This window comes from Tinamus guttatus, unplaced genomic scaffold (assembly GCF_059628265.1).
Source record: "Tinamus guttatus ecotype Peru unplaced genomic scaffold, ASM5962826v1 Tinamus_guttatus_pri_ptg000023l, whole genome shotgun sequence".
Classification (NCBI taxonomy): Eukaryota; Metazoa; Chordata; class Aves; order Tinamiformes; family Tinamidae; genus Tinamus; species Tinamus guttatus.
In genome coordinates this window covers 2,467,463-2,494,705 of record NW_028288557.1, presented here as the reverse complement: position 1 = coordinate 2,494,705, position 27,243 = coordinate 2,467,463, and the positions used below count along the sequence as shown (strand labels likewise).

Here is a 27,243-nt window from a genome sequence, read left to right as displayed (position 1 = left end):
TGACATCCCACATCTCACCTAGAGCCCCTCACCATGTGCTCCAAGCTGCTTCTAGACCAGGATAGCATGGGCCATCCAACATCCCACTGCAGCCCACCGCTTCACCCCATGGAGACCCTTCTCCTGCAGTGGGAAGGCAGCCTCGACTGCTTCGCACACCTCCACGCCTGACCTTGTCCCACGCAACGTGCAATGTGTTTATTGCTGTAACCTTCTTCGAGCAGTATTAAAAGCAGGTATTGGGAGCTCACCCCCTACTGTGGCCTTTTGGTAAAGAACCAGGAAAAAGTGTTTACAATAAAGTTCCTGGTTAACCTGACATCAGCTTGGAAGGAGGCTCCTTTTTTTCAAAGTTACAGCAGCTGGTTTTTCCAAGCCAGGCACTGGCCTGGGTCTTCTCTCCTGCAGGAAAGTGGGGCCTAAAAGAAAATGAGATTATTAAAGCACTGCCTAAAAAGCCAGAGCAGATAGGGCAGAAAATGTTCATGCTAAACAAGCATAATTTCCATACTTAAGGTTAAAAACAGGCAAAGGACAGCCAGAAGGCATGAAAACAGTCCAGGTTTGGGTCAGAAGCTGATTACAGTGGGATAACATCAGCACAGAGGTTCTGGGTGGATTTGGGGCCACCAGGCCTTCACTCCAGGTGCACAGTAACTTGGCAATAACGTGCAGGTGCACTCAAAGCACACAACACACTGCTTGTGATGGGTCCCCATCCAGTCCCCAGGCATTCAATCAGAAAAAGGTTCAACAAGCCTATGTAGCTAAATGTACCATTTTTTAATGCAAACTAGGCCCTCTGTCATCATCTCTTCAGTTACTTCAGCCTACAATTTACACAGTGGCAAACCAGAGCGACACAAAATACTGCCATCAGGTGAACTCTTGTGCCAGAAGTTCATTAAAAACAGTCAGTGCCTGCCCCCTTCCCAGAAATCAGCAGAAAAGTGCAGGTGAAATCCACGGCATGAAGGAGGATATCTCTTCTTGGTCCATCCCACTGGATATTCTTCAGTCTGATACCCTGGAGCATCCAGCTCCCTTGGGAGTGCTTTGTACAGGTAACGACTTCAATGGGCTGCTTGCTAAACCAAACCAGCCAGAAATCTTGCAGGATTCTACAGCCAGGAAGTTCCCTCCAAGCCTAAAGTACCATCCAGTTTCGGAGCATAATCCAGTCCACAAAACTCTTTTTAAGCAACTGTACAGCCTCTTAGTCTCATCATTTTCCTTAGACCACGTGGCATGGTAAAGGAGATGCCAATTACATATTGAATGGCAAGGATGAACAAAACTATGCAGTGAAGTACAGTGGTCTCCTCCTGACCACAGGAAGATTACATTTACAGTAGAGAACAAATGCACATAAAACAATTCAACCCACAAATATTACTAGTAGTCGAAGCCCAGAATGGAGCACATTGACTTACAAATAACATCTTCAAACACATCCAAAAACATGAAATGGAGCACTGATCCATTAGGTCCATCTACTTCCTTGGAGGACACAAGCAGGGAAGGGTAGGGTATCTCCCCCATCCCTATCCCAACTGTTCCCCCTCCATCCCTCCCTCCCCAGCCCTTCTTTTAAAGCAGAAACAGAGCATTTCCCTCGTTTTTCAAATCTCAGCTCAAAGAATGATTGCGGCAGCCAGACCCAGCAGAATCCCTCTCCAAAGCACAGCACTAAGTCGTGTTGGCAAGATGTTAACAGAATAAATCGTTCCAGCGCTAGTGCTGGCCACCCAAGCTGGTAGCACCAGCGAGAGAGCATCTGCTTTCAGGAGGGCTCCAAGACATAAATAGTGCCAGCAGTTGAATGACAGGGGATAGCCAAAAATACAATGGCACTGAAGAACAATCCTGTTAAAAAGCAAATATTTCTCCCTGCAGGCTTGGGGCCCCAAGGTTGCCCTTGGTTAAGCAACCCTCCCATACAGAGTAAGTATTGTGCAAGCGTGTGCTCCGGCTGTGCCAAGTCAATAAGGGTCAGCTGAGGGCTTGCCGAAGCTGGGAAGAAAGGCACAGGGAAGCCCTGGAGGAATAAGCCACCGCTATTACCCAACTCGATGGACTCCAGTTGGTCCTTAAGGCCACAATGGCCTCACAAGTTGTGCTGTTAAAACTCTCACATAGCAAAAATATTGGAGAAAAATAGGAAGGGTGGACACCCAAGGCTCACTCTCAAACTTGCTTCCTACCATCCATCTTCCAGCATCTCTGCAATACTGAAGGGGCTTGGCTCAATACACCTACTATCCTACCTTATGGGCAAGCATGCTTTACCTGAGGCCAGTTTGCCTTGGAGGTTATTTTCAGCCTAGTACCGTAAGGGAAGGACTGCAAACATCACAGTCTGAACCCTCCAGCTCCCCCGGCGTCCCATGGAAAGCCAAGGGAGTCTCAAGGCACAGTGGTGAATGCCCTCTTGAGAATGTGCCTTAAAAGAATCAGTGCAAAGAGCAGGCAGCAATTGCTACTTTCTATTACAAAAGTCACCTTTTCATACCAAAAGATTACGTTAGGAAAAAAGTCAACTTTGGTGCCATACATTTGTGTATGAAGTCCGTAGCCATGAGGTGCACCAGGGCTCAACTGACTCCACTACAGCATTGAGACAGTGCAAAACCTTCACGTTATGAACAGCAGAATTGCTCTTTTGCACATCCCTCCGGACCTGGAGAGCAGCAATCCAGGTGGCAAACACACATGTTCTAGGAGGGGCAGGAAAGCAAAGCAGATGCCAAGTACCTACTGCTTGGAGTACCACTGAGTACCTCCTCCTGCACCACCTGCTTGCTTCCTTTTCCTGCTGCTATTCAAGGGATTCCAGAAGAGGATTTTGCATTGTTGTTTGTTCTCTTCCCTCCAACAGATGTGAGATCGCCTGGGGGGATTTTTAGAGACTCCCTGATCACCTTTCTTTTGCCAATTCATCAACCCTGCATAACACAGATATAAGGCTCCTAGCACAGTCCATTCAATGCAGTAGCTTGGAGGAATACTCAGAAAACAAAACATACAATTTATTTTCTATCTTCTGGGAAGATCAACGCTTTGGGACACAGTGTCAGAACTAGAATCTACCCCTTGGCCAGACATCAGCTAAAATCAAGGTCTGAAGAGAAGAACGGCAAGGAACCAAGTAACATGTAGAAGAACTGAGGAATTTGGAGGTGTGGAATGACCATTCAGCTCACCATCCATAATCCTGATGCAAACAGGCAGATAGAAGAGGAGCCCTAAAATTGAAGTTGGGCATGAAAACAACACAGAGTTCCGAGCAGACACAGGTGGGGAAGGAAGGTTCCAAGCTGCCATCAGACCTGCACTTGTGGGAACTAAGACCTACTGCAATCTCGGCCCCCCGAAAAAACATTGGAGCCGCCTGGGCGCCAGCTGGAAAGGCCCCAATCATGGCACTATGGTCAGCGGTGGCTGGGAGAGCCGTTCATGTGCTTGTCACTGCAAGGAGCATCCGTGCTGTAGAGACCATCCAGGAATGCCAGGGAAATCTCCGCTACCAAGCTCCGGTCTGGGATGGACTGGGCCATGCCGTAGATAGCTCCCTACGGAGAGGGGAAGAGCGCGTTACCACCACGAAAGAAACCCACATCGCTCTATGCAACCCTCTTGGCCCAAACACGCCCTTACCATGCCCGTGGTCTTGGCGTGGACGTCCTTCATGATCTCCTCGATGCTGTCTTTGACATCTTTCAAGAAGCGGTCGGCAACCCCCGGCCGCGTGTGCAGCTGCGTAATGCAGAGGTGGATGCTGGGCAGGCCAGAGAGAAGGCAGAGGGGTTAGCCATGCCAGGCACGCACCACGCTTGCCCTTATTTCCCTGCCCTTCCTCTCCAGCCAAGGCTGTCCAAGAGTGTCCACAACTTCCACCCATGCAAGGAGTATCCTTGACAAACACTCATTTTACATCAGGCTGGAGAGATCACTGAAAATGGAGAGCTACATGGTCCAAAGAGGACCATCTTGTAGATCTGGGCTACACACATCACTCCACTGGTCTGCAACAGCTCCCACCGTGACCACAAACTCACCTTGGTGGGAACTGCAGGATGTTCAGGTTCCAGCCTTTTGCTGCCAACAAATTGGATAATCGATAAATGTCAAAGGTGTCTGAGCCGATGGAGAGGACAGACACCTCAGGCTTCCCAAAAATGAAGATGCTGTCAATTTTTCTCAACCTTGAAACAGTATTAAAGAGGCAAAAAAAAAAAAAAAAAAAAAAAGGATCAGAGTTACAGGGATGGGAGCAGGGGTCCAGAATGGGGTCAAAGAGCGTGATCAAAAGCTGAGCCACAGACATACTCGGATTCAAGGTAGCGAGCCGTTCTGATGATCCTCTTGGTTGCCTCCACGTAGCCAGATTCACCAATGTGCATCAGGGTGGCCCAGCACGCGGCAATGATGCCGCCCGCCCGCGAGCCCGCTATGGTGGGGGAGGCGTAGATGCCCCCCTGCCAGTCGGGCGCCACAAAGTACTGGTAGCTCCTGTATGTCTTGTTGCTGTACAGCACCACGGAGGAGCCCTTGGGAGCGTAGCCGTACTGCAAGAGGAGGGCAGAGCATCACAATGCAGCAGGAGACACGTGGACTGCAACAGTCCCCGAGATCCCCTAAAATCTTGATGCTGCAGCATGTCACGGAGTTGGGAATCGCTCCCCCTAAACAAAAGCACTGCAAGAGGTTCCTCTCCCCTCCTCACCTTGTGGGTGTCTGCGGAAATGCTGGTGACACCTTTCACGCGGAAGTCAAAACGGTGCTTCAGAGGGAACCCGGCCTTCTCCATGAAGGCGATGAGAAAGCCGCCCAGGCAGGCGTCCACATGGAAGGGGATCTTGTACTCCACTGCCAGCTGTGGGCAAGCAGGAGGTTCAGGCGAGTCACACGCAACCAGGGAGAGAAATGAGCAACAGAGCCAGGCTCTAGCTCATGCATACGTACAGCTTCAGAAGCAGCTCATGACAGTTTAAGACACATCCATGCCATCTTGCATGGAGAGACCCAAGTTTTACAACAGAATAAGCCACCCCACCCTCTCACTGCATTGGGATATACCCCTTTTACCGTTATAGCTCCCAGAAGCCATGGGGTGTCCTACCTTGGCCACTTCTTCGATGGGGTCCATAATGCCATGGGGGAACTGGGGAGCAGAGCAGACCAGCATGGCTGTGTTCTTCGAAATAGCTCTCCTCATCGCCTGAAGGTTTGAAGAGAGAAGATGCTCACGCTCTGCTTACCAAGTCCCATCAAAAAAAGAGATAATCAAAAACAAGCAACTTCTTAAAAACAAGCCAACACTAAAGTGCCCATAGAAACCAAGGCCATGAGCTGCAAGCATCAGCAGACATTGACCAAATCATTTAACTCCTCCACTTGGAAATGCTGATCACTCAGAAGACGGGAGATAGAGGGATGACTTACATCCATACCATAAGACTTTATATGCAGCAATGGACACTTATTCTTACAGCTTTTCCGTAGTTCCAGGAAAAGTAGTTTATTTCCTCTTGCCTCCTGCCAACTTAACAGCAGGCGTCTGTCTGAGTATTTCCTGTATGCCGCTTGTTCCTCCCCAAAAGCCATACCTGAACATCTACTTCCATGCTCTTGGTCAAGGGGATTTGGACAATCTTGAGCCCAAAGTAGTGCGCTGCCTTGTCAAACGCCGCATGGGCGCTCATCGGCACCAACCTAGGGAAGGAGCAGAGTCCAAGCTGCAGAAGACACAGGAATTGAGCAGTGTTTCATCTCCCATGTTGTCCCCTCAGAAGCAATTAACCAGAGAAGCAAATTTGAGGCACCACTTAAGAGATGCACATCAGGGGGAGCAAATCCCACACCAGTAGGGTAATGATGAGCACAAATTCCCATCACAGCCCCAGTCAGCCCCAGCTTTGGTCCCAGAGTTTTCAGCCTTTGAACAGAATAAATTAAAAGCCTTTGGCACTTCAAAAGTGCCTCCAAAGTGCTTCACGAGTGTCCTCCTAAAGCAGCATGCAGCTATTGCTAAAACATCTACACAGCAGAGCCGTGCTCCCCTCCTGCGCTCAGTCCTTCCAACACAGAAGAAATGCGAAGGAGCTATGAGATGAAGGAAAGCTGGGGTCTCAGCCGTCACCTCTACTCAAACTAAGCCACAAGAGCCTCCAAAGTGGAAGCATCACATACATTTCTGGACGTTTGATACCCTTCTCGTATGCCAGGTCTCGGTACGCCTTGCAGGCCATCAGGATGCTCTCTGTGCCCCCAGATGTCACCTGCGGGGAAGGAGCAAGAAAGGAAAAAGGGAGTCACCTACACGGATGTTACAGAAAAGGGAAGAAAAAATACGCTGCCACAGCGCTGCTGCTCAGAGACACTGAGAAGTTGCACAGGTTTGTGAGGACAGCAGAGGCCATCGAACAGCCCAAGGTAGACTTCTAACATTCAGTTTGAAAGGGTGTATTAAATTAAAGGGAAAAATCATCCCAAAGTGAGGAATAGCCGGCAGCGCGGCAGGCTGGCAGGGAGGACGGCCCTTGGTGACCAGGAGCACGCGCTTAGCGCGCGCACCTGACCGTGGCTCACCCGGCTCGCAGGCTGCCTGCGCCACGTACACGGAAGTAACGCGGCTGATTCAGTGCCGAGGCACCTCGGTATGGGAACAGCGAGCCCTGGAGCACTGCCAGGACGAGGCACAGAGCCAGCAAGATGCAAGCGCGCGGCCCGTGCTCGCTGCTAGGCTGAAGTTTGCTCTTCCGCCCGCTGCGATGCCCCACACAAGTGCAAAAAGGGCACAACAGTGACAAACACAAGTACAGAGATGAGGAACAACAACTAGGTGGAAACCACACGCTGCGTTTGTCCCTATCACAAGCCAGGCTGGAGTCATGTGCAAACGACTATCGCCACAGCCAAACCAGTCCTGCTTTTTCTGTGCTTTGGGAATCAACAGCTGTTGCAGGAGAAAAATAATGCTGGGGATGGTAAGTAGATGGCAGCAGGAACACAGTTTCCCCAAGTATCTTGGGTGCAACACAGGCAGAAAGGCAGACAAACACCGTCATCTGCTCCTGGTTTATCTGCTTTCACAAAGGAAGAGCAAGCACAGGGCAAAAGAAATGCTCCTAAAGCCCATTTATCCATCGCCATCCCATTGCTCGCTCCCTGCAACCCTGATAATGCTGAGGGTGCAGAGTAACAGAGCAATACAAGGTACGGTCCCAGTTCCAATTTCCTTGGCAAGGCCACCTTGGTGTCCCTGCCCATGGCACACACCTTGCAGTTAGCAAAGCACATGGCTTTTTTCCACCCAGCACAGCTGCAGATAAACTCTTCAGAAACACCAGCAAGCAACATCTGCCTTCAGGGACCATCATAGGACACTGAGTTGGACAGGAAGTGCCAGGGACAGTAAAGCCAGGGGGCAAGGAGGTGACAACACACACACACCCACACCCATCACTTCTCAGACACAGCTGCAATGAAATTCAGGGGAAAAAGTTCGTTTCAATTTGCAACACTGAAAGTGGAATGAACAGCAGACCCCATGCTTCCTCCCACGTGTCTCCATGAAGCACAGGCTCCTCTGGTCACCCCCGAGCCAGGAAGGGCTGCGTGAGAGGAAGGTGCAGTGGAGAGGCTTGTTTGGACATGATAATTACAGGGCTACAATTAATGTGGTGCTTCCGGCCCGCCAACTTTTCACCCCTCCCTCTGACCACTTCCCCTTTTGCTCAGCTTCTGCTCAGTCTTTCAGCTCTTCCGTACGGCAGGAAGGAGGAAGGGGCAGAGGAAAAGTGGAAGCGCCCAGAGAGCTCGTGCCAAGCTTCCCATCCTGGCCGTGACCACCATGGTCTCGTGGAGCAGCTTTTCTCTTCTTATGCAATTTGATTCAGATCTCAGCCAAAGATAACGCTTTTACAACACACGCTTTGCACAACAAGACCTGTACATGTCTCACAGGCTCCAGCGGGCAAAGGTCCCTGCACAGGTGACAGGCGTCATGCAACCACCATCACAGCAGCCCACATCTCTACGTTAGCTTGAGATGAGCTTCAACAGCCTCTGCCCTCCCCACAAATGATTTAACCTGCCCTCAGCAGGGCAAGTCAACAGGGGTGAGAGACACGTCGAAATACTTTCCAGATGCAGTCAAACACGTTCGGTCTCCAAACTGGAGGGTGCTCACAGGGTGTCACCTCCTGCCACATCCATGGAGTCACATCCTATATTCCCAGTCAGACACCAGCTGAGTTGAGTCTTTGATTCAGTGGCAGTTTGGTCCAAATTGCCCCATTAAACAGCCCTTCTGGCACCTCCCTACTTAACACAACCGAGCTCCCGGCCCTCAGGATAAGCCCATTCAAGGCCAGCTCACCTACCAACTCTTGGATCAACAGTGTCCTCCTGTATTGTCTGAGGCCTTTCTCGGCTTTCTCCCTCCCTAACACATTTAGGGAAGAGTCACTTCACACCCAATCTCCAAAAAGTCCCTTCTGAGCTCTTCTTGCAAAGGAAAGTACTTCTCAGCAAGTTATTGAGCAACCAGCATGTCAGCAATAGCTCTTGAGGACCACAGCAGCAGACAACGGCCTCGCTGTCCCATGTGCCACAAAAAAGGGGAAGGGAGAGGACTTGGCCTGAAGAACCTGATAAACCTTATCAGAGAGATAAAGCAAGAGCGCAGGCACCCATGGGACACTAGAATATGGGCTACTCACAGCACCACAGGAGTTGGGGCCCCCGTTGAAGAGCGTACAGGCAATCCTCACGACCTCCGCTTCCATCTTCCTCAAACCTGGGAATATATCCGGATGGAGAGGGTTACTCCAGGCAAACTCCTCGTACACCTTCAAGAGAGAGAAAGGAAGTTAGCCTTGTTGGGGAAGCCTCTGGGTTATCAGGAAAGAGGTCCAGATTTGGGAATTCACCATGGCCATCCAAAAAAGCAGCCCCAAAAAATTGGATTGGGCCACAGCAAGTCCGAGGAGATGTGCACTGCTTATCCTACTAAAAGGAAATAGTAGCTGGGAAGCTACAGCTAGAGAAAATACAATATATTTGTTTTTGTAGGGCATTCGAGGCTCTGCAATTATTATATAACAAAGCAATATCGCTTGTTGTACAGACGGGTTTAATGGCTTAGCTAGTTAAAAAAAGATTGTCATATCAGATATATATACACACGCTATTGTTGTTTTACACAGAGCAGGTTGGTATGCAACTCCCAGTAAGTTACTTTGCAGAACCAGTTTTCAAGGAAGACCACAGGCAGGAGAATAAAAAACAGCAGCAACCACCAAAGCAAACTCGCTACAACTGTTATAAATCTTACTTCCAAGATTTATAGGATCAAGAAAGTTAGTTTTCCCTTTCCAGCAGGGAAGTTTTTGAAGTAAGCATGTTTAAAAGCAGACCTTGGGGCTGCTGAGATTGTTCTTGCCTATCTCAAAGGGAAAAATTCCCAGCTAGGTAAACAGACCTAACAAAGACTTCACCACATAGTGATGCCAAAACACGTCACAAACTTCCTTTTGTTTTTATTTTTGCTCAAGTCAAAAGAAACTCAGTTTTGCTAAGGAAAAAGCTGCCCAAATCCCAAGCTCCAGAGCATCGCTGCAATGAGATAACTGGATATACAGTCACAGCAAACTGCTGCTAGGTCACATTTATCGGAGGGTCCTGCTGAATGTGACCTACAGCAATTTTATGCCCCCTTTTGAGAGGCTTTTGGTCACTCTGAGGACCCTTAAGGTATCTGCAGGTCCCACATTGGACCGCTTGACTTCCTTACCCTCACGAGCAGATGGGTGAGCTTCTCCTCGCCGCTGTACACGGTCCCCGAGACCTTGCCGTCCTCCCAGCGGATGTCACCTGAAAGAGGAGCGACAAAAGCACGTGGCTTGCAACCGCAGCCCTTCCCAGAGAGCTCCTAATCCCCCTTCAAGCTGCTGCCCACGCAGCCGGGATCGCATCGCAACGGGTCCATCAAGCAAAGCAGAATCAACTTTGGAGCAGGAGTGAGAAGGGGGCAATAAAAAAAGAAAGAAGGAAATTATGAGGGGAAAAAAACCCACACAGATGGAAGACAAACCCCCCAAAACACCATTTTCCATACCAGAAGTAAGAGGTATATGGGTTGGGGGTGTTTGCATCAGTGCAGCACTTTAAGTTTTGGACACTGCTTGTGTGGACTCGAGCCAGGGGAACATCATGGCTTTGTCATCCTTAAAGGGAGTTTTTGAAGGCCAAACCAGTAGGATGTTAATGAAATGAGCCAGTCCTTGGAAATTCCCTAAAATACTGTTTGGGAGTTTTTTGTTAGAAAAGATTTGGGAGTTTTATAGCAAACTCATTTTTGGTAAAAGCCAGCCATCCACGTAATTGCTCAGAAACACTCACAAACTTGCATGTAGTCTATTTCCTCCAGCATTTCCCTTCTCCTCAGCTCTCTCATTATCCACCTTAATCTCTTGGGGAAAGGAGGGAATTTCAATGTTAATACTCAAATGTAGTATTAAAATCCATGCATACCCTCCTTGGTCACTTCCAAAAGGAAACCAGGCATCTGATTGCAGGTGAGGGACACCAAGAAAGAAGTGGTTACGGTGATACCATGAGCAGGAGCGGCTGAAGCTCATTTAAGTGTCACATGTGGTGCAGGAAGCGGCAGCACCGGCTTGTGGGCCTACCTTTCGAGCTGTACTCTTTCATCTTCTCAAGCACTTCAGCCTGGCTCATGCCTTGCTCCGGCAGTGCTTTGATATAGTCCTTCTCATCTCTGAGGAAGGACAAGCTGGAGGTGATATCAACCAGGGCTTCATCAATCTTCTTTTGAATCTACAAACAAAAGGGAAGCCCTATCAGCAATGGGGTTGGCTGCCTCTCACATACCCTGTGCAGGTCCTACAAGGCCAGGAGGCCTGGATTTCTCCTCAAATCACCTTCCTACACAGACAGTCTTCTTCCAGAGCCACAAGACAACCCGGCTGGGAGGATATTATCAGCTCAGAGGACTTTTGGACATTGGAATGCCTCAAAGTCAAGGCCTCCTGGAGGCACAGTTGCCTGGCCCTGGCCCTCCTCTAAGACAGCACTTAAAGTTATCTACACATCAAGCAGAAGGACAGTCATCAGGTGTAATACAATCATTTACCAGGAAAAATAAACCAAGAAGCATGTTAGCAACTTAAGGATCAGGAAATAGGTGCGAAAAAACGCTGACATTTGTAGGTCTAAGCTTTCACATAGAGATCATCTCCCAGACCCTGAAGCCTGCCTCACTTTAATGATTACACCAGCACCTGATATGTCTATAATGCTAACTGGGCTATAATGCTAACTGTTGCTCCCAGAGAGCTGAGCTCCGGGCTCGTCGCGGCCAGTCATCAGATCAAAATAAATTGTCCTTCCAGGTTGCACAAGAGGCCCCGCTCTTTCATCGCTCAAGAAAGAGACATTGTTTCAGCAGAACAGCCCAAGTCCCGTCCCACTCTCCAATGAATCGAGTTATTTTCCTAAAACCCAACAAGACATCAGAGTCTCATGACGGCACTCGCTGATTAAGGGCTACAAAGCAGCAGCGTTCCCATTTTCTGAGCGACAATATTCAAAGATGAAGGAAAAAAATTATCTTTTCATCAAACCGTGTTGCAGCAGAAGATGCTCCAGACACATGTTCTTGGATCGCTCTCCAAGACAGAGCTATGCAGACCGAGGCAAGGATAATATTAAGAAAAGCAGTTAAAACACTTACAACTGTCCCAACAAAAGGTGCTTTCCGCAAGAGCTTGAAGAACTTTTTTTTCATTCGGGATTTTAAACCTGGAAGAGAAAGGTCATCAGTTGAAGTAGCACCAAAGCAGACCCCAGAGCTCAGCATTTCTGTGGGAAATTTCTGCAACAGGAGTCAGATATGCTGAACACCAGAAAACTCCTGGGGTAACTTTAAAAGCAGAAATGAAAACAGGATGACAGAGTTTGTTTTCTTTTTTTGTCACCAAAATACTTTTGCAAGTCCTCTGGGCATTTCAGCCCACCAGAGAAATCACCCCAAGCAGGGACAGGGGCTGAAAAAAAATGCAATTATCTCAAACATCCCAAGCATGAAGTGTCCTTCCAGCACCAAACCAGAAACAGTCTCCTCCTTGGGAGGAGGAATGACAGAGCCGGAGCTACCCCTATGTTTTGACCTAGCTACTTGTTCAGGAGACCCCAGCTCCTGGGTCTTTTTCTCCAGGTTGTGAGCCAGAAGAGAGCTTTATGGCAGGGAAATTGCTTAGCCAGGAGCTCAAGGGAGACAAAAAGCAGGGGAAGAGATGGAGGAACATTCCTGGCAAGCCCACCACACCCTTGGGAGGAATTGAGAAGCCGGTTGCCCAAACAAGCCTTAACCCTAATTTGGAAAAGGTGTCATTAATACTAACCAGCTGACAACAGAAGGCCTGTTTTGGTCTCCTTGCTCCCTCTTTCCCACCCCATGATAAAACCATATGAAAATCTCCCATTTCGGATACTTACTCTCGGCCTGGAAGAGGAAACCGTGCAACCAGAGCGCGGCGAGAGTGGACGCGACCGTCAGCGCAATCAGCTGCCAGGGCTCCAGCCCCTCGCACCAGGCATTCACGAAGCTCTTTGCTCTCTCCCAGCACATCTGGAGGATTTCCTTGTAGGGGGTAATGCCATCCTAGACCAAGAAAAATGCGGTGAATGATACTGAGGAAACAGTTGCGCTCAAATGACACAGACAGGGCATTGGAAACTCTTGAAAACTGCCTCCCACATGTCTACTGTCTATTAAAAAAGTGATTTTCAGCATGCAGACCACCCACTCGGCTTGATTCCTGAGCACAAGGGGCAGGAGATAGCTCTCCATTTCCAGCACAGCTCAAGAGACTAAATACTCACAGAGAAGAGCAAGGAGTGCAAGAGAGGTGTCCCCATTCACCAGGTGGCACCAAACAGGTCCATCTAGGCACCCCTTGACTAGATTTTTGAACAAGATGCAAGTAGCTTTGCAAGTTCAAGACCTAATTGTAAGATCCCAAGTAAAGGGAGGGCTGCAGAGACTAAGGCCACTAGAAGAGAAGGGGTTAAAAAAGCCCAGCAAAATCATGGTGTAACCATGAGGCTAAAGCAGAGATTAGTGTAGGGCAGGGCCAAGGACTATCAAGAGCATCAAAGCGTGTTCTCTTCAAGGCTTTAGGAAGAACAGGGTGAGGGGAAACTGGGGGGACATATGGATGAAGGCCATTTCCCTCAAGAAAAGGTCTTCAGCAATGTCAATACCCTGGAAGAAGGTTCCCTCTGGAGCTGAGAAGAGTGCAGGTAGGCACATGTTGCATGGAGTTGTATGGAATAAATATTTGGGGGTCCTGCTTTGTTACAGACAAATGCTCCCAAGTTTTATTCCATTCTTAAGCTCCTTCAGGCTCTTCCCAACCCTTCTCCCCTTTTAACATCCTGCCAAACCTGGAAGCCCAAAACATCCAAAACGGCAGAAATAAGGGTAAAAATATCAACCCGTTATAAAAGACCATGGATGAAGAAAATGCCCCAAAATTAGGCAAGAACATTTCTGCTCCTCAGGAGCAGCAACACGCAGCTCTGAGGCAGCAAATTAGCACCCGTTTCCTTGGCATGGGGCAATTTAAAGAGACGCCAGCTATTTTGCCCGCATAAACCACCGCAATTAGGAAATGTCAGAGCCCATGCCCAGTCCCACAACCCAGTGGCCACGAGGTTGATTTAAGTTTTGGATCTGGAGCGAGACCTGCCAGCTCCGGCTAACCCAAAGCACTTATTGAGTTTCATTGCATTTGCTCAGTTTTCTTAAGAGGGGGAAAACCAAGGAGGGAATGTTTAATGTGCAGAAACCAGCAGCAATGACTTCAGCTTACGGGAGCTAGAGCCTGGCCATCATCCAGTTCCAAAACTGCACTTAAGAGGATGTAAGCAGGGCCATTAATGCATTGGTTTCTTCTTTCCTGTTCTCAGCTGATGACAAGAAAATGCTGCGGTATCCAGAATAGAGCAGTGCATTTAATATTCCTTCCCACTCCCATCCCAAAAAGAAAAAAATAAAAATAAAAAAAAAGATAGTGTAAGCTGTAGGCCTCAAACCAACACATTATATCTTAGGCCTAAATCACATGAGGCCAGTAATAAACCTGGCAACGAGCTCATCACACTCATGGATGCAGACAGAAGCCCCCAACCAGTTCCACATCTTGCTATAAAATTGCACATTCCTCCCCCCAGAATCACTCCATTTCCCAGAGAGGGAGGGAAAAGAAAATAAAACCACTTATCTGTGTAGTGCCCACAGCAAGTCTTGCATGCTGTAATAGGAGGCATCAGCACAGCCCCGGACCCTTCCACTGCCTGCTCCTGGGCTAAATATTCTGTGTTTTTATAGCACTTTTCCCCAAAGTATTCAGTAAGATAAGGGGGACCTCAGCTTTCTGAATCACTAAGCCCTGGAGGATCTAGTGGTTGCATTTAAGTGCAGTCTATTTTTACAACATCCATCAAGTCAGGCTAAAGGTGATGACTGGGCCCGATTACGACACCGTATTTAGGATGTAACTCCATGCAAGACCCCAAACGCAACCCCGCATTTAGGATGCAATTCCACACAATATCCCAATTGCAACGCCGCATTTAGTACACAATTCCATGGCCTGCATCTCTGTGAAGGCATTGCAAAGATAAAGCTCCCCAAAAAGCTTCCCCTTCCCCTTGCAGCAGAGGGGATAATGCTTTTTCTTTCCCCTAAAAGGACCTTCCCGCAGCAAAAAAAACACCCAACTTCACAAGTCGCAGCAAGAAGGAGCATGTTTAGGAGTACATTAAAGAAATACAGGAGAAATACCTCCACTAAAGGATTTTCCCTTAATTCCCAGAGCACCAAGGCAGACTCGGTTATTAGAGGAAGGGCTAACTGCTATGATTAGGCCATGCAATATTCACTTGTGCCGATACTAACGCGATCGGCAAGCCAAGGAGTCAGCCGCACGGATTGGGGACACATCCCGGGGACTTTATTCCTGACGGCCGCCGGCTAGCGGAGCCGCTTGAGGGAGAGCGTCTGCAGAGGAGGAGAGGAGGGAAAAAAGAGGAGGAAAAGGGGGGAAAAGGGAGGGAAAGGCGCTCACCATCGCTGCCGTTCCGCTCCCGGCTGCGCCGCGCTCCGCCCTGCGCCGAGATTGCGCCCGCGCAGCGCCCGCCCCGCGGACCGCGCACCGCCCCACGGAGCGCGCACCGCCCCGCGGACCGCCCCGCTGCGAAAAAAGCTGCTTCTGCCCCCAAAACCCGCGTTTCGGCAGGAAACGGAGGTCAGTCGGCAACACGCGGCTGTTGCGAGAAGCTCCTCGAGTGGAGCCCAAGGTCAGGCGCTTCCATGGGAGCGCAGGGTGGTCCCAAACGGGGTGAGGTGGGTTGGAGCAGAATTTATAGACGTCTTTTGAACGGGGTCTTCCATTTCTCTCCAGACCAGCAGGACTAGCTTGGTGAAGGGTTGATGCGAAGAGCCCAGCTTGAAAGCAGTCAAGAATGAAGGGGAAAAAAAGCACCCTTTCGCCACCCGGATTGCCGGGATCCCACCCAGCTTGGAGCAATTCCACTGATTACCACATCCTGCTGCTTTTGGCCAGGCCAGTCGAGCAGCATGGGGTTTTTACGGCATCGAGTGACATCCCCAGGAGCTGCAGAGGAAGCCTGGAGAGTAAACAAAACCTGCACAATCCATAGGGCACTAATTCCCAAGTGCAACAGAAACAGAGTGCATTTGCCCAATGACTATTTTTAAAAACTGGGATTAATCTGTATGTGTTGCAAGTTGCTTTCCACTGGCAGCAGGATACGTTCAGCCCAGCCTCAAGAGCAGCGCTGCTCCCAGACAGCTAAACCACAACCGAGACAGCCTCTAGCTCCTTCCCAGGAGCAGCTGTTTGCATTAAAATAATAATAAAAATCCCTCTCAGCTGCCCTGTACACACACAGTTCCCATATTTTTCTGCACATACACTAATCCCACGCTGGAAAACATCCTTCATGTCCTCCCCCTCTTCAATCACCCAGAGAGTTTAGAGGTTTCCATCTGACAAGCTCCCAAATCGTATCTTACTTGTCAATCTTATCCACCACCTACTTAATTGTAAAAAATGTAAATAAAATGCAAAGAGTTGGCAAAATGCCTCACAACCCACACGCATCTCCCAGGGGTTATGGGCAATGGAAAGATGATCCCAACGCTGGCTTCTCTGGCCTTTTTTCTTTTCCCCTAATGGATCAAGCTATCATATCCAGCCAGCGTCACCTCCTCAGGAGGTCTCTGGAATGGTAGCACGTGGTTTCTCGAGTGCTTAAACAAAAAGCTCCCATATAGCAGAAAAACTCCCCAAACTGTTTGAGTCTGATCTGTTCTCCCAGCAGGTTTTGGAGCAAAACCCAGGGACCTTCACCCATGGCTCCCAGAAGGGGGGAAAAAAAGCAAATAACTGGTCCCTGAAAAGCTGCATAGTTCACCAGAAGATGGGCACTGATTTCCAGAAGTTTAAAGCACCAGCGGCATCAGCACACAGCTCTTTTTCCGGGGATTTTCCCAGCAGGCTCCTTTTTCAGTGGTTCAGCGTGTTCCTGGCGTCGGCACGGAGTCACCGGCCGCTTCTCCTGGTGGGAAGCATCACTTGGCCCAGAGGTGACAACACCAGCTCCCTATAAATCCCAAGCGAGCCGCTTGCTGCCGCTGGGTGTCACGAGCCTGGTCGGTGCTCTGGGAACCAAGAGCTTGCAACAGCTGGCACAGAGGGTGAGCAACTGGCTTTTCTTTTGCTTTTCTTCCCCATTTCTTTCCCTTGCAGAACCAAGTGAGCTCATGTAGCAGAGGCCCTGAGGATGCTTGGGAGCCCCAACACCAGAGTGGCCAGAGGAGGAGGCACCCATTGCTCACCATACATCCATGCCATACCTCTATTTCCCACCCCTCAGATCCCATTTGGTGCATTAGGACATTCCCAGAGGAATAATTCTCATGCAAAAAAAAAAAAACCCACTCTTATTTTTATCATTTAAAAATCCTGCCCAAACAGGGGGGCCATCCCACAGTGCCAGCACCTAAAGATTCCTGACCCTGGCAGGACCTAATGGAAAACACCAGGATTTACGTGGATTCTTCCCTGATGGTTGTCCTTCCCCTTTTCCGCAGGCCGGACCGACATGCCCACCTGCACAGTGAAGGATGAAGGGCCGGCCCTGAGCCCGCTCCCGCCTCACTACCAGCTTATGGAGCAGCTTCCCATGTCCCTGCCGGGCAGGCAGATGCCAATCGGGGACCCCCCCAGCAAGGCCATCCCATGGCTGCCAGCAGGTTAGCACCGTGTTGTCCCCTTGCCTTGAGGATAGGGATGAGCAGCTCCATCCTGCCAGGGTTTAACCCCTTCCCTCCCATCCAAATGGGAGGTGCCTGATGTCAAGCCAAGAGCTTTCTCTCCACCCTGCCTGCAGCTCTGCCAAAGTCCACTCTCTATGTCCCAACTGGGTGACAAAGGTCCCTGCTGACCCGGCAGGGTGACCCGGCCACGCTGACCAGCTCCACTCCGTGGTGGATCCAGAATGGGCTGGGTTAGTCTAGACACTCACTGAGGACCCAAAAATGCCATCCCTTGTGACTTCCCAGCTATGTGATCACTTCTCCTGCCCACTGCCACCTTATCTTCTCTGTGACACCATGCAGCAGGGCATCCAGCCCATCGCTGGATGTGGGAATGGGGCAACAGATAAATTCCCTTCCTTAGGCAATCCTTCCTTTGCTCTCCTGAACATTTCAAAAAGCCAAAGAGTTACATTCCTTGACATTCAGCAGGACTTGAATCCACCCCAAATGTTTTCTCAGAGCACACCAGCACCACGGAGGCCCAGCAGCTCCATCCACTCCAGGAAGAGAAGCCAAGGCAGCCAGGTGCCATCCACGCAACGCTCTGCAGTGCAACTCTAGCTGCTTTCTGAATAAAGATCCTGTTGGGAACCAGATCTGCAGGCTGCTCAATGGTCTTTGGGTTGGCTTGTCACAACTCCCCTTGCATGAAGAGCAGTAAATAACACAGCCAAAGCTATTTCCCACCCCCCAAATCCTGATCCTAAAGCATTTACCAACCCCAGTCTCCTCCACTTGACCCAAACTTCCACTTCTAGGGGGCTGATTAAATGAAATGCAAGGCTTTTGGATGTGGAGAGCCCATCACCAGTCTCTGAACCCTTTCCCTCAGGATTTTTTTTATTAAAAAAAAAAAAAAAAGCCCATTTGTACCTCCCGCACTTGGCCAGGTTGGAGGCTGGTTCCGGGGGGACCATAGCCCCCACTTCCAGCTGAATCTCTTGAGTAACTGGAGCCTGGAAACCCTCCCCAGAGAGGAGATGCTGCTGCTCTGCCCTTCTCCCCCTCCAACTCTCTCCTTTGGGAAAGCAGTCCCTGCTCCCGATCTCCCCTTTCCCACTCCCACAGCAGGGTGGGAAGAGATGCTCTGCTAAGGGACAGAGCAGCTTTCCAAGCACCCTGCTCCCAGCATTGCCATGAACCCAAAAGCACTCCCAGCAGCTCAGTTTGTGCAACTTCCACCCCCACCGGCCTTTGGCAGGAATCTTTGGATTTCCCAAACCCTCCGTGGCCGCTGGGGGCTGGTGCAAGGATTAATTATTTGCTTTCCCTTGGGCGTGGGGACAGGGAGGAGGCTGGGCACAGATCTCAGCTGCTTTTGTTGCGCAGTCCTTTCTCCCTCCCACCCCCTTCCTTCCCAGCTCCCGAATCCCACCATGAGTCCGCAGGCACTTTTGGGATACGCTTGCCTGCTTTGCTTGGCCTGGGGCAGAACGGCTCAAGGTAAGAGACTCCACACATGGGTTCCCAATGCTCAGCACCCTCCGCAAGGGAAGCTGCTGCTAGATGCTAAGGGAAGAGTTAGTGCTGCAACAGCTACAGGAATAGCAATTGCAGGGTAATTGCATTTTCCTCTCCAAAAATCCTCAAATGTGCATTTTTTCCCCCCTATTCCTGAAGGATGCAATAATTTCTCAGAGGGATTTTAAAGTAGCTATGCTTTCAATCCTTGCAGAAACCCAGAAAAAGGCATCAGATTAGGAGAAGCATTTGAATAGCTTTAGAAAAGGGCAAACTCCCCAAACCATGTTTGCATATGAATGAGACAAGTGACTGCAAACAAGTCTAGACGGTAGAAGAAAGGCCGAGAATGGTTTTGGTCTAAAGCTGTCCCACCAACTTCGCTTCAACATATCCCCAGTTCACTTAAACATATCCCGAGGCCCGCAATTTAATTTAAGGATGAGCACTTCTGCCAGAGCTGCTCTTCAAAGGGAGGTGAAAGATGAGGGGGGAAAGGTACAACACAGAGCAGGACAGGTTTTTCTCTTAACTAAAAGCACCAGAACTTCTCTCCATAGGCAGCTTGCAGCCGCTTTCATTCCATCCAGGGATCCTGTATCAGTACCGCTATTCCCTGGATGTGCAGCTGGATTATGTGTCCAAGCCGTCCCCACAGGGAAGCTGGATGAAGGCTGAAGCATTGGTTCAGGTGCACCGGCTCTGGAGGCATCAAGCAGGGGAAGAGCTGCTCCAGGTGCAGGTACACAGGGTGGCCCAAGGGTTGTTAGTCTGCTATGAGAAGCAACTTTTTTTTTTTTTTTTTTTTTAAAGTAGGGAATGGTGAATTCATTGCATTAGCATTGCCTTCTGCTCTCTTCCACCATTATAGATCCAAGATCTAAAAGCCCACCATGCACCAGAGCACAAGAGGAGCCAGGATGGTGCTGGAGACCCATTCGTGGAGATTATGCTGAGCCGGGAGATCCAAGCAGAGCTCCAGCAGCCAGTTTTCATCTCCTGGAACAGTGGGAAGGTGAGCTGGAAGCAGCCTGCAGCCACCATGTCACTGCAAACTGACCAAGGGGCAGGAATAAGAACAGGCTGTACCCCAGATGCCCCAATCTGGGGCCTCGATCCAGACTCGCATCATTTTCTAGCAGTGCCTAGGCCTTAATCTCCAGACAGGAGTTACTTTTCCACCTTCCTCTCTCCTAAGTTTTGGGGAGAAAGAAAAAAATGAAAGCTAGGCTTAAAGAGAGATAGAATGTTTGCAGGCATAAATCCACAAAGTCAAGCCTGGCTATTCAGGGCTGTAGAGTATCTCCTATTGCTTAGGTTGTGAGAAAACACCTTTCAGGGGAGAACCTGCTGCCACATGGCCAGACACCCATTTCATCCTTCCAGGTCAAAGCCTTGTATGGAAATGAAGCAGAGAGTCCCCTGGTCTCAAACCTGAAGCGAGGCCTTGTCAGTCTGCTCCAGGTCCAGCCCCATCCTGGCACAGCAGTGGAGGTAGGCATGGAGCTGGGCATAGATTAGATCACTTTCTTCAGGCTCTCAAGTTGCAGTGGCATCTGCTCACCATGATTTCTTACATCCAACTTCCAGGAGGACGTTTCTGGCAGCTGTCAAGTCACATATGCCATTTCCAACAATTCAGCCACAAAGACAAAAGATCTCCTCAGCTGCACAAAGCCAAAGTTTGGATTTGCCACCGCAAACAAGGCAAGTCCTTTGCTCTCAGTGATGGTGGTGGGAAGGCTCCACTGGTGGATTAGTTAAGTCTTCCTCAAACCGCACTACAGATGGTCTTTGAGCCCCTAGCCCCAAGAGATGAAGCAGAGGCAAGGGGTGAAGTCTGGCACATGCATCACTTCTTTTGGGAGGAAAATAAAGCAGACAGCCTCCCCAAGGACACTGCACAGCACAGCCAAGAAGCCAGTCTGTATTGACAGAAGTTCACCGGTGATTATTTTTGCTTAGCTTTCTCTTCCGTTCAGAGAAGGCCCTTGTAGATGTTTATTGGGACAAGGCAGGTGTTCTGTGCCAGTGCTGCCTCCTTCCACACAGGACACTTGTTGGGGATGCTGTAGAGCCAGTGTTGGCAAATATAAGTGTAATAAGAGAGACCGTCCACACGGTGTCACCAGCCTTCCTATCATGTCAGCCAGAGTATCCGCACACTGTGGTCCTCACCAGGGGCTACCATCTCCCAGGCCTGCAAGGAGACGGGCTCCTTACCTGCTTTGCTTCCTACAGTTAAGGAGGAGACAGAATGTGAGAAAGACTGACTTTTTCTTCCTTTGGTCTTCCTTTTCTTAAGATTTTTGGAGTCCAGTGGCAACCCATGAGCAAGAGCCTCTGCTTGGTGAGGGACAACCTCATCCAGTCAGTGCTAGTAGAGGAGAGCCACATGGTGTCCCTGAGCCTGAGATCCACCACTGGTGTCAAGATCAACTCAAGGTGAGGGAAGACCCTGTGTCCATGTTGGACAGCACAGGATGACCATCCAGCTGTTGAAGATGATGCTTTCCTTTTGCTTCAGCCTCCACAAAAATCTCACATCTTCTGCATCTCCCTTCTCCAAACCTGCATAAAACCAACCAGTCTCTAAGCCAAGGAGGGTCTAAACCATGTTTCCCACTGCTTCTCCCTCGACAGGCAACAACTTGAGCTAGTGTCTTCTTCCACACTTGGCCCTGCAGAGGTACCAGGACAAAGCCTGGAAGATGTGCTGGCCAGCACCAAGGGAAAACACCAGCCCCTGGGCACAGCCAGCCTGCATTACCGGAGGGTCTGCACCCACTGCCCTTCTGTCAGTGCCACTGTTTCAGGATGTTTCTGGATCTGGGGAAATGGGGAGAAATGGCACTTGACAATGGTAGTAAAGCAAACCTTGTCTTTGCAGCTCCGGACGTACCTGAAGGTTTCTGACCACCGGCAAATGAAGATGGACACAGCCAAGGTGGCAACGACATGGCGCTTCCAGAGATTCATCCAGATGCTTCGCACAGCCAAGAAAAGGGATATCCTGCAGCTGCTGAGCAAAGCTCGAGAAGAGATGGTGTAAGCCCCCCTTGGGACTCTCCACACCTGTGGTGGGACCCTGGGGTCACTTCTGGACATGCTGCTCCATAACCCATGCCTAGTGCAGGAGCTTTCCCAGCTTTTCCTCCACAGTGCAGACCCCCTCCTGGCTTTCCTTAGTGCTCAGGGCTGAGGCAAGGTGGCTGATCCCACCGGGCACCTCGGACCGCTCTGACAGCCCTCTCCTCTCACTCCAGCCCCTTCTTTGTGGAGGCAGCAGTGGCCGCGCACTCCACAGCATCCTTGGCAGCTCTCTCCGACTACCTGGATTTTGACAAGGCCCCCAAGTCCCTGCTGGAGACGTTCCTCTACGCAGCAGCTTTCTCCCCCCGGCCTTCCAAAGAGCTTCTCACCTTGGTGTTAGTAAGTAGAGGACTTTCCTTTAGGGTCCAAGCCGGACACCAGAAATGGGCATAAATGCATTTGGCAGACTACCTGCTGTGAAAAAATCCTCCCCCCAGGACAAGCTCCAAGGGAAGCAGCTGGCACCAGAGATCTGGGAGACAGGGATTGTTGTCATAGGTTCCCTTGTTGGCAAACTGTGTCAGCAGGAGCTGTGCGGATCACAGGTGGGTTCCCCAGTGGATGCCCATTGGGTTTTCCAGCCTGGCCACCCTTCCCCTTCCTCCACAGTCACACAAAATGCATCCCCCACTTCCTCATCCTCCTCGACCCTCTTGTAAAACCCATGCAGGAGGTGTCACGCGGAGTGGAGACCCTCCTGCGGGGCCTGGGAAGCACCGAGGAGGAGCCGGAGGTGCTCGTGTACCTGGTGGCGCTGAGGAACGCCGCGCTGCCCGAGGCCATCCCCATGCTCCTGCATCATGCCGAGGACGGCCCTGCAGCGGTGGCAGCTGCAGCGGTGGCTGCTCTGCGGAGCTTCCCTGCACAGCACATCTCCAGCGAGGTACGAAGGCACTTGGGGGTGCCAAGCAGAGCCCACAAGGCTTGGCCACCGCTCTTGGCACATTGCTGGTCAGTATTTCCATCAGTTTTGTGTTCTCACAGCAGGTGAAGAGAGCTATGAGGAGGATTTTCCATGAGACAAGGAAGAGCTACGAGAAGACGTGCCGCCTGGCTGCTGCTGACATCCTCTTGGACAATGAGCCTTTGCTCATGGATGTCATCAACATCCTACTGGCCACCAAGGAGCTGGAGGCCGAAATGGCCACGCTCCTGCAGATAAAGGTCCAGAACAGCTTGCACACAGAGCACCACCCAGCAAGGTGGGTCAAGAAGGGAAAGTTAGAGGGTTTTTTTTTTACCCCTCTACCATCAGTCTACCATGTTTTTATTCCTTCTCTGCACCCCAGCTGTGGCTTTTGAACTCTGCACCCAAGCCGCTTGCTGAGTTCAGCAGAAGCCCAACAGCAGAGTCCTTGGAGGCCAAAGCTCCAGCTTGCAGCTCCGTGCACAGCTTGTAACAGGCTTAATCTTTCTATGGGCACAAAACAACCCAAAAAGCACAAAAATTTCCAAGCTAGGCAAAAGTTGCACACAAACATTTGAGTGGCCAACTCTGATAAACCCTGAGCACTCTTTTGGGGATCATTGCCTTGTAAAACAGAAACGGGCACTCCTCTACACAGCACTTGCTCCAGAAAGGGTTGGGAGGTTGCACTTTTTTTTCCTGCAGTTTTAAAATTCTTATTTCATTCTTTCCTGTGCTTTAAGGCCCACTAACATTTTCCCAGAGATGAATGTGGCTTCTATTGAACCATAACTGCAAATTCCCCTTCCTTCCTTTCCAGTTCTCACGCACCTTTTCCTTCTTCTTTCCAGAAAGATAGTGAAGGATGTCATGAGAGACCCCCGGATAAACAACTACAACTACTTCTCCAAAGTCAGCATGTCCTCTGCCTTCACAGGACCCCTGGCAGGTAACACCACAGACCACACTTCTCCCCCCACCACCTCAAAAGGCCCAATGGGTGGCTCCAATCTGCAGAAACTCCCCCCAAACTAGCCTGAGATTTCCAAGCATCTCCTCCAAGCATCTTGCAGAGCCCAAAAGCAGGTGTTACCCCCATATAATCACATCCTCTCCTCATACATACACAGCTTCCTCTGGCTTCTTCTCAACTACCCACTTCTACCTATTTTCCCCTGCTCATTTGAGAGAGGAATTTCATCTGAAGGTGGCAGAGCGTGGGAGGGAGTCTCTGGGCTCTGCCTGATAAGGCAGTTCCTTAGGTATTTTTAATAAGCATTTCAAAGCAGAGAATCCTTGGGCTGGGATAAAGAAAGCCATCAAACTTCAGAGACACAGAAATTAATGCCTGCTAGATATCTGCTTAAACCCCCACCTGCCAGCAATCACTTCTAGCCCTCTTCAAGCCATCTCCTTCTAGCCTTGCACTTACAACGCTCTAGTTAGGGGAGTGTGGAAGCAAAATAATAATAATCAGATGGGCTTTTTATAAGGACCCACCTGCACAGCTGAGCACCAGCACCATTGCACCAGGCATGGGAAAATGGACCTTCTTGTCATCCAAGTTGCCTGCTCCTCAGCAGGGACTGCAACTCCTTAGTGGGCTCTTTTATAGGCTCCTCAGCGCTGATCCCCTCCAGCTGTTATTGGACCCCTTGTGATCTGTTTTTATCCCATGACTCATTGCCCCAAATCAGTGAGTCACCTGCTGCTACCATCTTGCTGCTCCGGCTGCTCATAGGCACCTCTCTGTCTTTCAGTCACCCAGGATCTGCTTTCCACTTTCGGGCTGGAACTTCTGTTTGTGGAGGGTGGATTCCTGAGAAAGAGCATCTCCAACTTCTCGCTGTTCAGCCGTGGCCTTTGGCTTCACGTGGCTGAGGTGGGCAACCTATAGAGCGACCCACCAACGCAACTGTGATATTTCAAGTAGCATCACAAGGCATCAAACCCCCTCACTAGCTTTACACGGCTCTATCTCTGCACCTTAGGTCACTCTTGAAGCCCAAGGGATGGAGTCTATGCTGGGAGAAAACACCTCGGAAGGCGAAGAGGAGCCAGAGCTCATGGCTGGGATGTCTGCCGCTTTCTTCAATGTTCACTTGCGGCCAGTTGTGTTCTTCAAGGGATATGCAGACTTGATGGCCAAGGTCCTGCTAAGCAGCGGAGAACCCACGAGTGTGGTCAGAGGGAATCTGCTGCTGATGGACCATTACCAGGTAATGGATGGAGCCTCTGCCCCCACAGACTGGGCCACAGATGTCAAAGTATAGTGAGTGCCTGTACCTGATGAGTCATATTATTCATTGGGGACCCAAATCAAAAAGTGAAATGGCACTACTGAAGGCCTTCTAGGGTTGGTAATGGCTGTCCTACATGGCTGTCCTCTGCTGTGGGACACCCATAGCTCTAGTTCCTACCATGCAAATCCAGCCAGGGGAGTTAGGCTAGACTGTCCCTGTAGTCTCACATCATTGCCCACATCAGCGTCTTGACCAAAAGTTCCATGCCCGGTCTCAGAGCAAGTACTGCCTTTTCCATCCCACAGGTCATTCCACTCCAGTCTGGTCTACAAGTAGTGGTCAAACTCCAGGGTGGGCTTGGGCTTGACATCTCAGCCAACATGGACGTGAGCATATGGGAGCAGGACCTGAACACCAGCATCAACACAAGGTCAGCGGATGGGAGATGGCTCTGGGAATGCAGGCAACCCAGAAGGGTCTTACGGCCCAGCGCGAGGGCTGCCCATGCTTAGACTGCCTGGCAACTGTCTCTGTGCCCTTCTCGCGGTGTGTCCAGCCCTGCCTCTGCCCGGGAAGAGTGGAGATGTGGGTAGGGGGCTCATGGGCACTGACAACACTTTCTTTCCAGAGGTAGACTTAAAATTGGGGTGCTTGCAGTGTGCTCAGGCGCAGCACCAGGCCTGATGACCAGACCTGTGCTCTTTGCTCTTGCAGGGCCAGCCTAGCCATCGATTTCCAGGCAGAACTAGATGCCCCTTTCTTCCAAACTACCGTGAGAAGCCAGACCGAGGTGGAGACCTCGATCCACTTTGACACAGCCCTGCGGTTTTCTGAGAGCCCTGTGCTCATGTGTCTGCAGCTCAGAGAGGACCAGGTCCCATACAGGTGAGTCCTGAAGCTGCGGTGAAGGACATAGCCAGCAGCCCAGGCCCAAGGAGCGGGGACGTCGCCTCTCTGCTCAGTGGCTCAGCATCCGTGAGAATTTAATCCAAGCAAGCACAGGTTGGTCCTCCTAACAGGGGGCGTGAGGAGAAGGCCAACGGGAGCCTCAGAGAGCCCCAGGGAAAGAGCTGAGCTAAAGGGCATCTATATCCTCTCCCCAGAAAACCTCTAGGTAGTTTTCTATGGTATTAAGACAATAAACTGCTTTGTGCAGTTTTTATGCTTTATTTATCTCTCTGTTAATATGTAAGATTAAGAGCTCTGCTTTCTTACACTCGTCCGGATATGTCTTTCAGAGGGGCCGATAAAATATATCAGTCTTGGTCAGGCTTTAGGTGTCCGAGGCACAAAGCTCAAATAGAGAGCACGGGTACCATGGACTGACAGGTACCAATCCTTCTCGTATATTCTTCCCAAATAAAAACTCCTCCATTTCAGCCTATGGCTATGAGGAGCACGATGACACCCAAAAAAAACCTCCCTTTTGCTTTCCTCCCCACCCAAAGGACAGTGTGGAAACCCCATGGGACTCAAGCCCTGTTGCGCGGGGTGGGCCAAAACCAGAAGGGAGACTAGGGAAGGGCTCCACAAATTCATGGCGACATGGGTGGAAAGACCACGCCCAAACATTAAGTCTTCTGGAAATACAAAGTCCCAGGTGGGGGTATGTTGGTACGGGAGATGGATGGGTCAACCTTCTGACCAACCCGCTCTGCTCCCACAGAGAGATCTTCACCGTGTCCAAATCCACTGGGAGCCAGAGCAGCACCGTGCGGAAAGGCCGGCAGGGCGCCCTGGCCGGGCGGGAGTTCGCCTTGCACAGGGCCAACTCCAAGATGTGCAACCTGCTGCTGGCGGCAAGCGAAGATTAGGAGAACCAGGGCGCTCCCCTCCCGCCACGTGCCCCCCTTCTTGTACCTACACACGTAGAAGTCATGTGTGGTGGGGTGGCTCCCGCCCGGAGCCTCCTCTTCTCTCTGTGATGCCAAGTTTACATAGTAGAGGAGAAGCCTCCGGCCTCTCTTATCGCCTGAGCAGCAGCTCCCCTGCTCTTTCAAAGGAGACGGGCGCTGCAGAGAAGGTCGCCCCGAGCCTCCACGCGGAAGGCCCTGTTCCCAGGAGAGATAGGGCAGCTCCGCGTGGATTTGGGGGCTTGG

The 27,243-nt window shown here is 50.5% G+C and overlaps 2 protein-coding genes across 2 annotated transcripts; one reads left to right on the top strand and one right to left on the bottom strand.

Annotated features, from left to right (window-relative positions):
* Positions 1-3,015: 3,015 nt before the first annotated feature.
* On the bottom strand, positions 3,016-17,225 carry SGPL1 (sphingosine-1-phosphate lyase 1). The gene is made up of 14 exons (XM_088524902.1): positions 17,172-17,225; positions 12,526-12,691; positions 11,762-11,829; positions 10,698-10,845; positions 9,800-9,879; positions 8,727-8,855; positions 6,193-6,281; positions 5,610-5,715; positions 5,123-5,221; positions 4,727-4,876; positions 4,330-4,568; positions 4,059-4,205; positions 3,658-3,778; positions 3,016-3,572 (listed from the first exon to the last, which is right to left on the bottom strand). The coding sequence occupies exons 1-14, from the start codon at positions 17,223-17,225 to the stop codon at positions 3,432-3,434; spliced, it is 1,737 nt and encodes a 578-aa protein (XP_088381028.1). The 3' UTR covers positions 3,016-3,431.
* A 1,591-nt stretch (positions 17,226-18,816) lies between these two features.
* On the top strand, positions 18,817-26,958 carry LOC148596246 (microsomal triglyceride transfer protein-like). The gene is made up of 18 exons (XM_088524658.1): positions 18,817-18,883; positions 19,462-19,643; positions 19,773-19,916; positions 20,288-20,395; positions 20,492-20,608; positions 21,207-21,346; positions 21,545-21,698; positions 21,792-21,949; positions 22,168-22,333; positions 22,432-22,539; positions 22,665-22,877; positions 22,982-23,196; positions 23,753-23,850; positions 24,662-24,783; positions 24,893-25,120; positions 25,450-25,574; positions 25,859-26,029; positions 26,811-26,958. Exons 1-18 carry the CDS (start codon positions 18,817-18,819, stop codon positions 26,956-26,958), a joined length of 2,664 nt encoding a protein of 887 aa, XP_088380784.1.
* Positions 26,959-27,243: the final 285 nt, after the last annotated feature.

Coding starts and splice junctions, on each gene's coding strand:
- SGPL1 (XM_088524902.1), bottom strand. CDS start 17,225: ATGTCGGTCCGGCCTGCGGAAAAGGGGAAGGACAACCATCAGGGAAGA. Junction 6,282..8,726: donor GCCCCAACTCCTGTGGTGCT/GTGAGTAGCCCA, acceptor CCTTCCCCGCAG/GTGACATCTGGGGGCACAGA. Junction 4,877..5,122: donor CCATCGAAGAAGTGGCCAAG/GTAGGACACCCC, acceptor GCTTGCCCACAG/CTGGCAGTGGAGTACAAGAT.
- LOC148596246 (XM_088524658.1), top strand. CDS start 18,817: ATGAGTCCGCAGGCACTTTTGGGATACGCTTGCCTGCTTTGCTTGGCC. Junction 22,878..22,981: donor CACAGCACATCTCCAGCGAG/GTACGAAGGCAC, acceptor TTCTCACAGCAG/GTGAAGAGAGCTATGAGGAG. Junction 26,030..26,810: donor GAGGACCAGGTCCCATACAG/GTGAGTCCTGAA, acceptor CTGCTCCCACAG/AGAGATCTTCACCGTGTCCA.